Consider the following 15704-nt stretch of genomic DNA (forward strand, 5'->3'; position numbering starts at 1 on the left):
AAAAAGTAGTAGTAAAAAAAAACGTTATCTATTCCTTGGCCTATATCCTAATGTGACTTTGGTGCAGGTCATGTTGTTCACATTACCGTCTCTGGTAAACACATACTATATCAAATAAAATCTAATTTTATTTGTCTCATGCACAGGATACAGAAGGTGTAAACGGTACAGTGAAATGGTTACTTGCATAGTGGAGCCTTTTGTTTAGACATGTAGCTAGCTAGCTAAACAATGAACCATAATCCCAACTATAATGCAGCGTAAAAAAAACTGGGAAAAATAGTTTTGAACGGTTATCCAACTCGGAATTCCAACTCGTGAACTCAGGCCTCTTTCTAGAGTTCCTACACAGATCATACACGTAATGTTAGCTAGCTAACTTGCAATGAAAATGACTTTCTGACAAAATTTGAAAAGTATACTGCTACCTAACTGTGTTCCGTACATCAGTGTTCCGTACGCTTGACCTTATTTTAGCGCCAAATAAATTAAATACTTCCAGGTCAACTGTAATATTAACACCATTGTAAAGGCCAATTTCTCCCCTTTCCAGCAAAATCAATGACGAGACCTCCACGCTCTGCATGATTGAAGAAAGCAATGGAGCTCTGCCGGGTCTTTTTAACAATGGCGGTGGGGGATGCGAAGGCTATTGAGTGATAGGGAAAGATATGTCGTTTGGGGAAACAGCTTTTTTCACCCGATTTGTCCAACTTAAAACCTCTAAAATGTCAATAAAACACTATAAAGAGTTTATATAATGTCTCATTACATACCTATTTGAAGGTTTGTCTAATTTTAATAGAGGTTTTAGGGCGGCGCTAAAGTTGTCTTCACACTTAAACTGCGGCTGTCACAGCTTTTGAGATGATGGCTTGCAGTGATGACACAAAAAATGTACTCTTGATTGAATTAACTGTTGATGAACTCACGAGTAATTAACTTTACACTCACCATTGATAATGTCTTGATAAATAAATAAATACCGTTAAATATTTGATTCACACAAAGTAGTGAACTTTATTTTGAGAGTGGTTGGACCCTAATTGCTCCTGTAAGTCGCTCTGGATAAGAGCATCTGCTAAATTACTAAAATGTAATGTAAATGTAATGTGATTCTGTTCAAAGAGATTAAGGAATATAATGTTACTTTATATAATGTTAATGAAGAAAGCATGAGAATGATTAGGGTTACTATTATAACTTCCAATAGCACGAGATAAATACTTTTATAAACTACTTAATGTTAGTAAATTACTGTATAAAGCAACTATTAATATAAAAAATAAATTAAACTAACAGTTGTAACACCAACTCACTCCATCATATACACTGAGTGTACATGAACACCTGCTCTTTCCATGAAATATGCAATAACATTATGTTGGATTACATGGAAATGATATCCACATTTGTGAGTCCATTTCCTTGGCACTATCTTAATAAATTATGTCGCATGAACACAAAAAAAAAAAACTTGTTTCATTGTATTATGACAGGAAATGTCTGGAAAGGGAATGGCCCAACAAGCCCAAGAAACAGCACCACTACACCCCCGAACAGGAAGTGAAGGCAGGGAAGAGCCTGAGGGAGGTGGCTCGTACCTCCTGTCAGTACCTGTTTTTACAGGGAAGCCAATGGTCCAAAAACATTCCACGTAGTTCATACAGTAACTATTGCAGTTTGGTGACATGCTGTTTTTTAGGGAGTCCTGTTCATTTTCTTCACCTGTGCACAATCAAGAGTAGAAAGGGAGGCACGCAGGAATGTCGCGTCTCATTTTGGGTTAGAGCATGTCATTTAAAAACGAGTTTAGTAGATGGCACACGTGAGATTTTAGGACATGCGTTATTGACATGCACATGAGAGTTCAGAATTATTGAACACAACTCTCGTGAATAGGTTGGCACAGCAAACGTGAGAGCAAAAAATCGAAAGCTCTTTGTGAGCAGGTATGACGGGTTTGCTTGTGTAAATTTAGATCAGAGGATGGCGCAGTGGTATTCTTTTTAAGATTCTGCACAAAGTATTTTATTCAATTCATTATTTATTGATTCAGTGTTTGTGTTATTGATGACCACATTGCTATTAGAACCCTACTCATGAAAGATGTTTAATATTAGCCATAATAATATGAATACTAATGCTCATTGAAACGAAAATCATGAATAATTAAGTGTATATGGTTAAGCATGTTTTTAATCTACGAGAGAAGCGCTACCCCTGGTGGAATGATGATGTACGGCAGCGTTGATGTAACGTACAGCGTTAGAGGGGTCCGTAAAAAAAAAAGAAAAAAAAAAAGCTTTTCTCTAATACTATTGGCCCATTACCATGTCAATCAACGCTTGAACAGAAACAGCTTATACCCCGGATTTTAATGCCAACATAGTCGCTACAGTCCCATTAGTTTTCATTACAGCCTCGTTTGAATGCCGCGGTTACGCAAAATGTGTACTGAACACACTGTCAAGTGTTTTATACAACAGCCTTCTTTCTGTGTTCTCTTTTTGGACTATCTTCCACCGGGCATTCCACTGATTTCAAAACTCTGTAAACTTATTCCGTGACAACGACACAGTTTCTTCCCCACCATTGTCATCAGAAGACTCTACAATGTCTGGTTCAATGAGAATGTTTTTACCTAAATCAGGGATTTCCTCATTCTGATTTATTTTCAGAGTCAGCATGGCATGATCATCCTCCAGAAAGTAGTCCATCACAACGTTTTCCCATGGAGCTTTGTCGATAGCGCTATTAACTTCAGGGCAGCAATGTTGAAAGTTGTAGCAAAACCTTCATGATATCTTTCAAAAAAAGCAGCGGTAGACAGGATTACCCACACATACTTAGCAGCTCATGTTATAGACAGAAGCATGCTACATGGCAGACCAATCCTCTCTCTTCTCTCGGCATGTCCAGCCCATCCATTATCTCAGCCAATCATGGCTAGCGGGAAGGTTCCTGTATTTTTCCGTGGCTAAACCAACTAGGCTTGTTATTTAACATTTGTATTTGTTTTTACAGATGGCATGCTTGTTTGTTATTAAGACACATGAAAGTTATCATGTTCCAGAAGGCTTTTCTGCCTCCAAAGTTTTAATTTTTTTAAACGTTCAAATGCCTCTCTTGTGAAGAAGTGACGTGCGACATACACCTAGTTTCTTGAAACGGGTCACATATAGAGGGCCTTCATTTGTATGCTGATGATCAGTGCTAGGATGCCAATTGACAAATACAAATTATCTTGCTCCTATCCATAATCTCATCATGCACTGTGTCTGCGAGCTGATGGCTAGAGTGCACGTGCCAAGACCCGAGGGGGCAGATTTGCTGTTTATCGCAGACTTTTTGTGCCAAAACCATCGACAGAGATAAAAATGGGATGGAAACACACAACTTTAGTTGTTTTATTCGGTAAATGAAAAGTTATACGACTAAATGCTTTTTATGTGCACTACGTCACCGTGCACAACCTTTTATTCACAATAAGTCAGTATGATGGATGGAAACACCTGTGGTGGGCAAATGCGCATATTCATTTAATGCAGATTTTAGAATATTTGCATGAAAATCTGTCGCAAATTGGATGGAAAACCTAGTTTGTGAGATGATTTGTTTCCTCTGTATCAAATGGTGTCTTCATTACGTTAATGCACAGTTCAGAGAATCATGCTCTTCAGGGGTGAATGGCGATATTTCCATTGGATAGGCCTAAAACTCCTGATGAGTGTTTATACAGTAAAACAATACTTTCTGTTTGAAAATCCCGTCATCATCAGGCCTCCACATATTACTCTAGTTAATGTGTGCCATGATTAACCCCAAAATGGACTACATCAAGGCGGATCCAGGTATTAACATTTATCAGAAACAATGTTATCTGAGAAAATCATGGATTCTGAGGTTACTATTGATGGTGTTAGAGTATTCAAGGCTGATAGAATGGGCAAAGGTGGTGGTGTTTCTATCTATACAAAAAGTCACCTTTGTGTCTCTTTTTTAAAGGCTTCTTCCAGTCTTAAACTATTTGAATTTCTAGCTTTAAGTCTTCGACTAGGTTCTAATTGTAAAGTAACTCTTCTGGGAGTCTACCGCCCTCCCTCCGCTAAGAAATGTTTGTTAACTAGTCACACTGACTTAATAGCTTATTTTTCTACTTCTGAGATGTTTGTCCCAGGTGACTTGAATCTGTCCTGGGGAACCCAAGACTCAGACGGTTTAATGGATTTTTGGAATAACCTAAATCTCACTCAGTTGATTACCAAGCCCACACGTCTAAATCAGAGGGATCCTACGAAATCAACATTAATTGACCTTACGTTTACAAATACTCCAGAGAAATTTGTGGTTAGTGGTGTTTTCTCCCAGGATATTAGCGATCACTGTCCTATTGTTTGTATTAAAGATGTTAGGACTCATTGGGCAAAACCATGCATTATTACAAAGAGACATTTTAAAATGTTTAGTGAACAAGCTTTTTTACATGATCTCTACCATTGTGATCTTAAAGGTATCTTAGCTATACCAGATTCTAAATAGGCTCTTAACCACTTTATTACTGTTTTTAAAAACATTGCAGATAAGCATGCCCCGTTTAAAAAAAACGGAGAGCTCAAAGTAGGTTGAACACTTGGTTCACACCTGATTTTATGAGTTCATACGCAATAGAGATGCTGCCTGGGCTATGGCTAGAAGTACTGACTCCGGCCGGGACTGGCAATCCTTCAGAGAATTGAGAAATCTATGTGGGAAACTTGTTCGAAAAGCGAAATCTGATTAGGATACTAACACTATAGCTGACTGTACTGGAAATCAATATAAATTCTGGAAAGTCATTAACCCCCTAAGGTAGATACCGCTCTCCCGCATAAATGTAATTAACATAATACAAAAATCCCCATAAAAATACGTCAGTTTAAGCTAGAGATATCGTTGCATTGGGTGCGGCTCAATCCACTGCAGCCGCCTATGTAACACTTCCGCATCTGCGATGAAAGGTGACAGAGCTTGAGTGTTGTTTGTCAGACCATGAAACACCCCCCTACATTTATTTTATGGAGACTGTTAAGTGAAAAAAAAGGGTTTAAATACATGTGTCAGCAACGGGTGTGACTGAAATAGCCAAATCCACTAATTTGAAGGGGTGTCCACATACTTTTGTATATATAGTGTAGGTTCTGATTTTTTTGGTTCAATTGAGAGGAATTTGTCTAAATTTTTACGTTCAATAATATCACGTTAGGCTATTTCATCTGGGGCTAATTCACCTGAAGAAGAGGAAACTCAAAACACATTAGCTAGATCGCAAACTCTAAATATAATACAATTGTATTTTGAGATGTTATACAATCAGAATGCATTTTTCTCAAATGAAAGGGTTGCAAAATGTGTCAACATTTTTGGCACTCTGGAGCCCTGATATCAAACCAGACCTTTCTACCAAAGTCAAAAAAAGCCAAAACAGTCCACTTCATAGTCTCCCATCTCTATTACAGTTCAATTCCGTTAAAGCTTCTACATTCTTAATCTTCATTCTTCCCTCCCTTTCCTCTTCGTCCCAGGTGCCGACCATTCTGAACGCGCTACAGAGGAGCGTGCAGGCCGTGCTGGTGGGCAAGATCCAGATCCAGGACTGGTTCGGCAACGGCATCAAGCGGGCGGCGCTGATGAACAAGTGGGTACTGAAGGAGGTGACGATCGACGAGGATGAGCGCTGCCTGCTGCAGACCGACGGCTCCTTCCTCTACCTGCTCTGCAAGGACGGCCTCTACAAAGTGGGCTCCGGCTACAGCGGCACAGTCAGGGTACGTGGGGTTGGGTATAGGAGGGTTGATGTGAGAGAGAGAGCGTATATGCTACCTGCTCTGCAAGGACGGCCTCTACAAAGTGGGCTCCGGCTACAAAAGTGACACATCCTTGCTCACTGCAGGCATAGTCCTCATAGTTTCTTTGCCAGTTTATATAGAAAGGTTTTTAAAGCATTTTTGTAACGCTATGCTCTTCTACAGCAACAATGGTTTTATGACTCTGTACCTCTGCTTTAAAGATGACAGGCTTGTCGAAGTGAAAAGTAGATTACAGCACACACGAAATAAGACTTTTTAATTTTTTTAATTTTTTTTTACATTTAGCAGACGCTCTTATCCAGAGCGACTTACAGGAGCAATTAGGGTTAAGTGCCTTGGGCACATCGACAGATTTTCACCTAGTCTGCTCGGGGATTAGAACCAGCGACCTTTCGGTTACTGGCACAACGCTCTTAACCACTAAGCTACCTGCCGCCCCCCTTCATCATACCTAAGTTCTTACAAAGCATTATGTAGATCCTTCCATTGACTTTTGATCACACAGTAATAGGTCATTGAGTCAGGACTTTTCAAAAACATATCTCCGAGCAAATGCTCCAGTTACTGCCCCAGTTGGTCGATAAGAGGAGACTCTCCATAATAGCACTCTGCTGTTCTAAAGTAGTAGAATAAATAAAATATTTGACACTAACTTCCCCCAGATTCCATAATCATTCTCTCATTTCTGAGGAGAATGATTGTTGATGCCACATAGTGCTGACACAGAGGACCATACATCATTGAGGGAACATATTTGTGTCTAACGTTTGGCTGTGCGTTTGTGGTTGCACTCTAAAATTGGATCAGTGTGTGTGTGTGTATTCCAGGGTCATGTGTATAATTCCACATCACGCATCAGGAATCGGAAGGAGAAGAGATCATGGTTGGGTTTCGCTCAGGTAACTTAACCTCCGGATTCTGTTTTCATAATGTGGAATCAAAATAAGATTAACACTAAAATTAAGACTATAGGCAACCTGGAATTCTATTTCATCGCGAGTTATGGTTGTCTTGTACAACGCCGTTTGCTCACTGCATTGATTTTGATCACCCCCCATTTGACCCAATAAACATGGTTGCTGATCTGTATGATTGTGACAAATGCAGTCCTAAAAGTAGTGTGTGTGTATGTGTGTGTGTATATATATATATATATATATATATATATATATATATATATATATATATATATATATATATATATATATATATATATATATATATATATATATTAAAAAAAATATTGATTGATTGTGTGCGTGCAGGGCTGCCTGTTGTACCGGGATATGAGTAACAACCACAGTACGTCGGCCATCAAGATCAACCCAGAGACTCTGGAGCACGAGGGGACCATCACCATGCCAGGTACATGACAACACACAGTAACACCTCCTTCTCCCCCATATTGTGTGTTATAATAAACAATGCATGGATTTTTTTTCATGCACCAGTTTTTTTTTGTTTTTTTGTAATGACTATTGTCTTGAACCAGTGAACAAGGCCTCTTTGAAAATAGATTTTATCTTGAGATTAACTTGGATACATTTAATAATAATATTTAAGGCTCATAAAACTAATAGGTGCTTTTAACCCGATTGACCAGTGATTGACAATATACCCTTTAGCCAGTTATCATATCATTAATATACGCTAAAATAAGGCTTGTACCTACAATATTTCAATATTCCTGATTGAACTAGGAAAGGATTGAAAGGGAACCAAATGGACAAATAGCCACAGGACAAGGATGGCTACATAGCTTTATCGATTCAATGTGCAGACAACACTTGAAACACTATCTGTTTTTTACAGTATGCAAAAAAATTGTACCGTATCAAGGACGGACACTTTAATTAATAAAAAAATAATAAGGTTGTATTAACGGAAACGGAGGCCAATGCACAACGTTTCGGCTGAATTCCTTTGTCAAGAACATGACAAATTCATCTCCCTCTTCTTTGTATATTATAACTAATCTCATCTTGCTCACTCTGTCCTCTCCATAGGCCTACAGGCAGACGGCCAGAACATAGTCTTCACCGATGGAGAGTACATCAACCAGATTGCTGCCTGCAAAGATGTGAGTCTCCTCATTCTCTATCACACACACACACACCTACCTACCTGCTCCAGGGGCGCTAAAGTATTCTTCCATTCTTTTATTTTTTTGCTTCTTGAGAGAGAGGAGTTGATAGGGCCAATACGTACAAACAACTCCCACTCCTCAAATGGTTATTATACTATAATGTAGAGAGCTGCTGGCCCCGACAGAGATCATAACGGCGTGGTCAGCATTTTTCCTGCTGTGGCCTTGAGCAGGCGGTCAGACTACTTCAGGATGAAAATATTTGGTAACACTTTACTTGACACCCAGCTTCATAGAGTACTAGGTCCAAAAGGCTCCTTAACAGCTTCTACTCCCAAGCTATAAGACTGCTGAACAATTAATCAAATGGCCGCTATTTACATTGACCCCCCCCTACTCGCTGTTGATTATCTATGCATAGTCACTTTACCCCTACCTACATGTACAAATTACATTGACTAACCTGTACCCCCGCACATTGACTCGGTACCGGTACCCCCTGTATATAGCCTCGTTATTGTGTTACTTTTTATTTAATTTTTTACTTTTGTTTATTTGGTAAATATTTGCATTGTTGGTTAAGTGCTTGTTAGTAAGCATTTCATGGTAAAGTCTACACCTTTTTGTATTCGGCGCATGTGACAAATACAATTTGATTTGATTTCAGGTGCAGGGCAAGACACCCTCTTTTTGACTGATGACTGACATAAGGGCATGTACGTGATAGGCCTATCTGGCTTATATGATTATGATGGTCATAATGCTTCTTGACCGTGTCATAAAGTGCATTTTCTTAGTCCCAAGTAAAGTGACACAGGATGGTCATAATGCTTCATGTGTCTGTACCTTTGTGTGTATCTCTTATCTGTCCCCGTTGTTCCATAAGGTGTATTTTTACCTTTTAAAATGTATTTATTTATCTGATTTTAGTGTTTGCATCAGTTACCGGTTGTGGAATAGAGTGCCATGTAGTCATTGCTCTATGTAGTACTGTGTGCCTCCCGTAGTCTGTTCTGGACTTGGGGACTGTCAAGAGACCTCTGGTGGCATGTCTTGTGGGGTATGCATGGGTGTCCGAGCTGTGTGCTAGTATTTTAAACAGACAGCTCGGTATATTCAGCTTGTCAGCACCTCTTACAAAAACAAGTAGTTATGAAGTCCATCTCTCTTCAGCTTTGAGCCATGAGAGAATTTTAGCTCTCCGTGTACTTTTAAGGGCCAGCCGTGCTGCCCTGTTCTGAGCCAACTACAATCCCTCTTTGTGGCACCTGACCACACTACTGAACAGTAGTCTAGGTGCGACAAAACTAGGGCCTATAGGACCTGCATTGTTGATAGTGTTGTTAAGAAGGCAGAGCAGCTCTTTATTATGGACAGACTTCTCCCCATCTTAGCTACTGTTGTATAAATATGTTTTGACCATGACAGTTTACTCCAAGCAATTTAGTCACTTCAACTTTCACATTATTCATTGCGAGATGTAGTTGAGGTTTAGGGTTTAGTGAATGATTTGTCCCAAATACAATGCTTTTAGTTTTGGAAATATTTAGGATTAACTTACTCCTTGCTACCCATTCCGAAATGAACTGCAGCTCTTTAAGTGTTGCAGTCATTTCAGTTCCTGTAATAACTAAAGTGTATAGTGTTGAGTCATCCGCATACATAGACACACTGGCTTTATTCAAAGCCAGTGGCATGTCATTAGTAAAGATTGAAAAAAAGTAAGGGCCTAGACAGCTGCCCTGGGGAATTCCTGATTCTACCTGGATTATGTTGGAGAGGCTTGCATTAAAGAACACCCTCTGTGTTCTGTTAGACATGTAACTCTTTGTCCACATTATAGCAGGGGGTGTAAAGCCATAACACATACGTTTTTCCAGCAGCAGACTATGATCTATAAAGTCAAAAGCTGCACTGAAGTCTAACAAGACAGCCCCCACAATCATTTTATCATCAATTTCTCTCAGCCAATCATCAGTCATTTGTGTAAGTGCTGTGCTTGTTGAGTGTCCTTCCCTATAAGCATGCTGAAAGTCTGTCAATTTGTTTACTGTAAAATAGCCTTGTATCTGGTCAAACACCATTTTTTCCAGAAGTTTACTACAGGTTGGTAACAGGCTGATTCGTAAGCTATTTTAGCCAGTAAAAGGGGCTTTAATATTCTTGGGTAGCGGAATGACTTTTGCTTCCCTCCAGGCCTGAGGGCACACACTTTCTAGTAGGCTTAAATTGAAGATATGGCAAATAGGAGTGGCAATATACTATCCACTATTATCCTCAGTAATTTTCCATCCAGATTGTCAGACCGGTGGCTTGTCATTGTTGATGGACGACAATAATTATTTCACTTCTTCCACACTGACTTTACGGAATTCTCGTCTTTCATAATTTGGTCAGATATACATGGATGTGTATTGTCAGCGTTTGTTGCTGTTATGTCATACCTAAGTTTGCTTATCTTGCCAATGAAAAAGTCATTAAGGTAGTTGGCAATATCAGTGGGTTTTGTGATGAGTGAGCCATCTGATTCTATGAATAATGGAGCCGAGTTTGCCTTTTTCCAAAACATTTCAGTTAAGGTGACTCAAAGCTTTTTACTATCATTCTTATATTATTTATTTTTGTTTCATAGTATAGTTTATTTTTATTTCGTTTAGTCACATGATTTCTTAATTTGCAGTACGTTTGCCAATCGATTGAGCTGCCAGACTTATTTGCCATACCTTTTTTCCTAATTTACATTTACATCATTTAGCAGACGCTCATCCCTCTCAACCATACACTTTTTTAATTCCTTGTCAATCCAAGGGGATTTAACAGTTTTTACAGTCATTTTCTTAATGGTTGCATGCTTATTAGTAACTGGAATAAGGAATATCATAAATGTGTCAAGTGCAGCGTCCGGTTGCTCCTCATTACACACCACAGACCAGCAAATATTATTTACATCATCAACATAAGAATCACTACAAAACTTATTGTATGACCTCTTATACACTATATTAGGCCCAGCCTTTGGAACTTTGGTTTTCCTAGATATGGCTACTTTATTGTGATCATTACATCCTATGGATTTGGATACTGCTTTAAATCAAATTTCTGCAGCATTAGTAAAGATGTGATCAATACATGTTGATGATTTAATTCCTGTGCTATTTCTAACTACCCTGGTAGGTTGACTGACAACCTGAACCAGGTTGCAGGCACAGGTTACATGTTTGAAGCTTTTTCTTGATGAAAGCCAGTCAATATTTAAATCACCTAGAAAATATATATCTCTGTTGATATCACTTACATTATCAAGCATTTCATAAATGTTATCCAGATACTGACTGTTAGCACTTGGTGGTCTATAGCAGCTTCCCACAAGAATGGGCTTTAGGTGAGGCATATTACTTCAACAGTATTTAACATGAGATCCTCTCTAATCTTTACAGGAATGCGGTTGTGAATATAGACCGCAACACTGCCCCCGTTGGCATTTCTGTCTTTTCGGTAGATGTTATAGCCATGTATTGCTACAACTTTATCATCAAAGGTATTATTTAAGTGAGTTTCAGAGATAGTCAGAATATGAATGTCATCTGTTACAAGAAAGTTATTTACTTCATGAACCTTGTTTCTTAGTCTACATATGTTCATATGGGTTATTTTTAGCACTTTTCTGGGTTACTTGATTGTTTTTAATGCATTACTGGGAAGCTTATCAGAAGTAGACTTGCTCATGTTATTTCTATTGGAACTGGTAGTGCACAGTGAGCTGCACATAGTGGACTTTCTACTAGTGCACACCGCCTTAGTGCTAACAGTGTAACTCCGGTTCATAGGCACATGATTACGGCATATAATAGCTGTATGATCAACAGAGGTATTCAGGGCAGTTAGGGGGACATAAGTTACTTAGATTGTGTCTGCCAACGCTCCTGGGATAATGTACATTTGATGCAGCATTATGACAACTCATTGTCACAATGGTAGGGATTAACTGAGCTGGTCTTGGGTCATTGAGAAGTCATTGTTTCAACGCAGCCTTGAAATGCGTGGACAGAGTCCAGGAGCCAAGATGATTTGGATGGTCATTCCTGTAGAGTATCTTCTGTTTCCAGAAGGTATCAAAGTTATCTACAAAAGTGATTCCAACAGAGCTACAGTAATCTTTTAGCCAGATGTGTAATGCCAGTAGACTCCTGAATCTTTCACACCCGTGGCCCAATGATGGTACCGGACTTGAAATTATTGGCCACTTTTTGGAATCTTTCAATGCTAGAATCAGTTCGTTAAAATCAATTTCAGAATTTCTGAGCTAGCCCTCCTGATGTCTTTTGACCCCACTTGGACTACTACAGCGTCAGCTCCTGGCATCTATCGTAGAATGGTTGAAGCAGCCCTGTAATGTCCTGTACTCGTGCTCCTGGGTTGCACAGGGTTTTTGCACTGGGAACCGAGATGTTTCTCACCATAGAGCTGCCGATGATGACATCTGGTGAAACAGCCGGGGAGGTCCTGACGTTCTTTCGCCTCGAGTGGTTTAAAAGACACCTCGAGGACCGTAGGTTGGTGTGGCCCGATGGACCATAGCCGGCTGTAGTATATATGCTGGAGAACCCCTGGGCTGGAGACAGGGTAGAGGATGAAGGAGCATGAATCTCTGGAAGCAGGTGGGCGAAGCTGTTGGTCAGCAGGATGTTATCCTCCAAAGCCATTTCAGCCAATTCACCAAAGACCCATGCCTTGCGCAGGGCTTACAGTGTGTGACGTGCCTCCACTGGGATGCAGGATCGATAACCGTGGCATCCGCCAGCTCCTCATAAAGCATCCTTGCTCCTTTTTTCTCAGAGAGGGGTGGGCAGGAAGGTCAGGGTTGGATGGGGAGCGCAGGTGAGATGGGAGGGGAGAGGTGACTTCACTAGGGAGGGGTCTCTGCAGGGCAGCTCTGCCCAGTCAGTCATAAGAGTGGCAACATGGTGGCGAGGCAGTGGCACGACGACCAAACTGAGGAGTAGAAAAGGTCTAAGAGTGGGACCTATCCAGGATACGCACCAATGTCTCAATTTTCTTACTCTGGACGTCCAGCTCAGACATGTATTCCTCAATAAGCTGAATGTTTTCACATTGGAAATATGGCTGGACAATATTATCTCAGAACTGTGAAAAATAGGTGCAGCTCCTACATGGGATGAAACATTCACCGTAGGCTCTGAAGGTGGTTGCTGCCAATCTGGATAAAGTCAGTTTCCCCTTATGGCGGAAAGTGGTAGACGACATTTTGGAACAATTCTGTTAAAATCCACGCAAATAAAATAGGTTGTAGAGGAATCAGCTAAAAGTCAATCAATCCACACAGTGTGATAGTCAGTTAGATTGAATCACACAGTTTGTAGGATCACCACAGTCATAGGCAGCGAGCCAGAACCCAACCACAGACTAGAAACCAGCCAGCAATAGCACCCACAATAAACACAACCAAGGCACAAAACTCGCCAGCATAACAACCGCAAGGAGAGAGCGGTGACTTACTCAATGCGATTGAATGTTGGGACCCATCAGCAACGCAATGGAGGCTGTGTTACCAGTATTACAGCCAGGAGAGAAGCACCTTGGAGGGGACGTAGTTTCCAGTACAGGTCGGTGGAAAGCCGGGAGGGTGGCAAGCACTACACCGGGACACAGAAGAGTCAAAAATAGTAAATCCAAGTGGAGTTCAAGTTAGGTAGTAGTCCAAAAACATCCAAGGCACATTGTCAAGTGGAAGGCACAATGTCAAGTGGAAGGATGAAAGCAGTAGTAGGCAGGTGTCTGCTCAGATAATGCCCCAGTGCAGAGTAGAGTGCCCAGGTATATCCAAGTAGGCCTCAAAAGTTTCAGCAGACCTGTTTTGTATGTCTCCTTAAAAACTCTGTATGCAATATTGCACTATTGTACAATGTGTTCACAGCCAGATGAAACAAAGGTAAATGGAGACACAAATCCACCAAAAACGTTTCAGCTACAAACACTGATCAGACAAAAAAAAGACATGCTTGCCGCCATCTTGAAAAGTGTGTGTGTCTCAGAATGGTATCAGATCAACAAGTTGTAGAAACTTCTCAAGGATGATCATAGGAAACAGGATGCACCTGAGCTCAATTTAGAGTCATAGCAAAGGGTCTGAATACTTACGTAAATAAGGGGGTCTGTTTAAAAAAACAAAAAAGTTAGCAGAAATTTCGAAAAACCTGTTTGCTTTGTCATTATGGGGTATTGTGTGTAGATTGATAAAAAAAAATTAATCGGTTTTAAAATACGGCTGTAACGTAACAAAATTTGGAAAATGTCAAGGGGTCTGAATACTTTCCGATTGCACTGTACGTGTCAGCAACCACAGCTAATGAAGTCACTGAAACCCTTAACAAGGAGTCGCAGTCAGTTTTGGAATGGGTGGCCAGTAATAAACTGGTCCTAAACATCTCTAAAACATTGTATTTGGTAAAAATCATTCCCTAAGCTCCAGACCTCGGCTGAATCTGGAAATGAATGATGTGTCTGTTGAACAAGTTGAGGATACAAAATTACTTGGTGTTAGCTTAGATTGTAAACTGCCATGGTCAAAACATATAGTTTAATTGGTTGTAAAGATGGGGAGAGGTCTGTCCATAATAAAGAGATGCTCTGCTTTTTTGACACCACACTCCACAAAGCAAGTCCTATAGGCTCTAGTTTTGTATTATCTTGATTATTGTCCGGTCGTGGTCAAGTGCTGCAAAGAAAGACCTAGTTAAAGGAAAAATCCACCCAAAATCACTAATTCCTTTAATTTACAGCCTTAAATAACACTAATATGTGAACAATATTTTTTGTGAACAAATGTTTCATTTTGGCATAATAATAGGGTTGGTAGCAACATGGAAAATCGTTGTGGAAATGTAGATGCAGCTCAAGTCGACTACAAAATTCGCAATGCGCTCTCTATGGGCTGGCCAGCTAGCTAGGCAAATATACCTACACACAGTAATACCAAAGACACTAGTAGCTAGTTAACTTTAAAATCGCTCAAACAAACTGCACTATCAATTTAGGAGTCTACAATCTCACCATGTTCAACTTTCTGTGCGATTCTGGGACAAGGAGCGCTCTCCTTCAAGGAGTGAACAGGAGTCTATTGGGCGCTAGCTCAAAAACCCAACATTAGCACACATTTCGTCAACAAGAAGTACAACATTACAAACCTTTTCCGAGATGTTAGATAGTATGTTAATTATCTGTAATATCGTATAGCTTTGGAATCGTGACATCATGTACTTTAGAAGAAAATAGACAAGTTTCTCGACATATACACTGACTTTGAGAAGGGATTGTGTGACGATAAGCTTAGCAACCACGTGATGCAGCATGACAACGTGAACGCGATTGGTCGACAGTGTGCTCGGTGGGGCGTTTATACATTCCTTTATTCATTGGATTCCGATCGCCTTTCTATAATATCTCTGGTAACGGCACCATGCAATGCACCCTGGACTAAAGAGGCAGACAAATAGGAAAACTGTACTAGACCCACCTTAAAATTAAACATTTCTCGAGGTAGGAGTATCGCAAAAATATGATCAATGGCTCATTCGAGAGAAGACATCCCCCCCAGAGTTATCGGCCGGTATTGAAATCTGACATGTATAACAGACATTTTTGTGATCTAAAAGTCATATACCTATTAACTTCCAGTGTAGTGAGAGCGACTTTATCAAAGTGTTACATCATACCGGCCAGATCTTTGCTTGCTTGAACGGCAATAACTC

At 40.1% G+C, this 15704-nt stretch overlaps 1 protein-coding gene across 3 annotated transcripts in view; it reads left to right on the forward strand.

Annotated features, from left to right (window-relative positions):
- LOC311143712 (E3 ubiquitin-protein ligase MYCBP2-like) overlaps positions 1 to 15704 on the forward strand; it is a 316497-nt gene that overhangs the window by 57700 nt on the left and 243093 nt on the right. For all 3 annotated transcript variants that reach the window (XM_084179581.1, XM_084179580.1, XM_084179582.1), the window contains exons 6-9: positions 5565 to 5807; positions 6677 to 6748; positions 7115 to 7214; positions 7856 to 7929. In XM_084179581.1, the coding sequence (XP_084035707.1) occupies positions 5565 to 5807; positions 6677 to 6748; positions 7115 to 7214; positions 7856 to 7929 (489 nt within the window). The remainder of the gene's footprint in view (positions 1 to 5564; positions 5808 to 6676; positions 6749 to 7114; positions 7215 to 7855; positions 7930 to 15704) is intronic.

Source organism: Coregonus lavaretus (assembly GCF_964263955.1).
Source record: "Coregonus lavaretus genome assembly, chromosome: 16".
Lineage (NCBI taxonomy): Eukaryota > Metazoa > Chordata > Actinopteri > Salmoniformes > Salmonidae > Coregonus > Coregonus lavaretus.